Here is a 2,440-nt window from a genome sequence, read left to right on the forward strand (position 1 = left end):
TTTGGAGTTCATTGTCTTCAGTACTGGGCCATCTGTGTCCATAGAAACAAGAAATACAAGAAACAACAACAATACAGTACAAGTTAACTGTTAACCACCTTTACTTCAGTTTCACTCATTAAACCTTCTATTGTTTAATTGTTTGCAAACAATTAGGATTTTAACTCATGAGCTCATGGTATTTTCTGCAGACTAATTGTTTACCTCTATAATTTAGAATGGGTGCACCCTGATCCTAACCAAATTCCATGTAGATGCCCTTGGCTAAAGAGGAGAGAAAGAAAAACACAATACATGAATACAACATAATCAAATGTTAGATGGCTTGAATTTTTTTTTACCACATACATTTCCTTTCAGAGATTCCTGAAAAACAAAGCATAATTATGTTAATATCCTAACATTAAGACACCATTGTTACTTCACAATCTGTTAGGTTACCCCTATACTGCAAACCTGTTGATACAACAGATTGTATTTCATTTGCCATACATTATTACACATTAATTTTTGAACACTCTGCCATATATCCCAAGAAAAAAGGGATTGCAATGTTTGACAAACTACAGAATAGCCAATATGGCATACTGGCTAGCGGGGAATAAATTGGAATGTTTGGCCAATGTCCTTGCTGTGCATTGGCACCGTATGCAAAACTAGAATATTGTTTAGGTTTCGCTTGCTGGCCATGATTTCCGATTCCGTTTTCCAGCTTATCTGGGCCCTGAAATGCACCAACGTTCTCATGTTTTTCATGATCGTGAGGGGATACGGTGCTTACACAATTGGAGATATTGCTGGTGTGTCTATTTTTAACTTTGTGGCTTCTGCAATATCGTTTTATGTGGCCAGGTCTATGACATCGGTAACATCGGAAAATGTTTCTCTGTGTACCTTTATATGCCACAGATACATTGGATGTCTCTCCCTCATTGCCCTCCTCACAACAATCCCTCAGTATATTAATAAATTGTTGATACGTGATGGCATTTTTAAGAGCAAGTTTAACTGGGTGGCTTACCATACACTTATTTGCCATGGAATATAGCAACTCCCCATCATCAGATGATATATTTTGGCAATTATGGACCACTCTATACATTGAAATGTACTCATGACAAAATATTACAGGATCCATTCCTTTCATGAACCTCATGCTTGCCAACGCTTGCACGCCTCTTTCATCACGGCTTCCCAATACACGCTGTACTTCCTGTCTCCTACCTCCTGCATCTGCTACACAACCACCATTTTCCAGAACTATGCGAGTGGCTAAGGGCCCCGGCAACCAGGCCCGTAAAAGTGCACATGCATCTTCATCATTTAGACTGTACTGACATACCACTGCCTCAAATTGACTAGATAACCTCACAGGCGATTCTAGGGAATCAAAATCGCCCAGAATCTGACATAAGTGCAGTTTGTCCTGAATTGTTAGCACAGTAGGGCTGGACACATCTGCTAGTTGTACCCCACTGCAGGTACTGTCATCAGTAATAGTGCAGACATTTGCAGAATCACAAGTTTTTGCTTTTTGTTCACATATTGATAATATGTAATTTTCCTTCTGTATCAACACTGAGTTGGTATGTAACAGTTCTCTTTTTAAAGAGGCAACCAGCTCTTGCCTCTGGGTTAATTTATCATTGAGTGAGTGAATTAAGGTTTCATTAGAGGCGCATTTGACCTTGTGCTGTTCTATTTGTTTCTCCAATTCACTATTCCTTTCCTTCCAATCATCTGCCTCTAATTTCAACTCCTGCAACTCGGCTCTCGATGAATCTGCCATAACTACCAAATTATCCTTAAAATTATCCAGGTCCTTTCTGATTTGCTGTCTGTCTGCAGCCCAATCTCTCGCTCTCTGCTCTGATATGACCCTCATCCTAAGTAAAATCGAAATTTCATTTGCAAGCTTTATCTTCTGTACTTTCTTTCCAAAATATGTCTGCTGCAATCCATTATTACATTTCTCACATTTTTCTACCAATGAAGCAAACTGTTGCTCCTGGGATTCATTTGCAGATGTGTTCACATCAACTGTGGCATGGTCGCTAACATACTTCTGTGCAAGCTCCATTTTCACCAAACTGTACACAAGCTTCAATGACCAACACAAAAGCTATTGTCCTTGTAAAACACTCACATTCACTTCTAACTGCCTTCAGATTATGTGATCTACACTCACAATGGCTGACCAAACTATATACACAAATACAGCAACAACAGGAGATGAAGCCTTTGCTGCCTCTCACAGACCATTCATATTCAATCCACACAATTCCTGAAACCTATTGTTTCCTATAGCATACCTATATACGCTTTCAACAAACTATCTTCCTAGCAGTTAACTCGTCATACATACAACTACACATCACAAGCTGCAACCAAAATACATATATGCATTGATATAACAGAAACAAAATTTCCTTATCGCCTC

The 2,440-nt window shown here is 39.0% G+C and overlaps 1 protein-coding gene across 1 annotated transcript; it reads right to left on the bottom strand.

Annotated features, from left to right (window-relative positions):
- Positions 1 to 235: 235 nt before the first annotated feature.
- LOC137545153 (posterior protein-like) lies at positions 236 to 2,080 on the bottom strand. Its single transcript, XM_068266266.1, has 3 exons — positions 589 to 2,080; positions 349 to 366; positions 236 to 264 (listed from the first exon to the last, which is right to left on the bottom strand). The coding sequence occupies exons 1-3, from the start codon at positions 2,078 to 2,080 to the stop codon at positions 236 to 238; spliced, it is 1,539 nt and encodes a 512-aa protein (XP_068122367.1).
- Positions 2,081 to 2,440: the final 360 nt, after the last annotated feature.

This window comes from Hyperolius riggenbachi, chromosome 2, assembly GCF_040937935.1.
Source record: "Hyperolius riggenbachi isolate aHypRig1 chromosome 2, aHypRig1.pri, whole genome shotgun sequence".
NCBI classification, from domain to species: Eukaryota; Metazoa; Chordata; class Amphibia; order Anura; family Hyperoliidae; genus Hyperolius; species Hyperolius riggenbachi.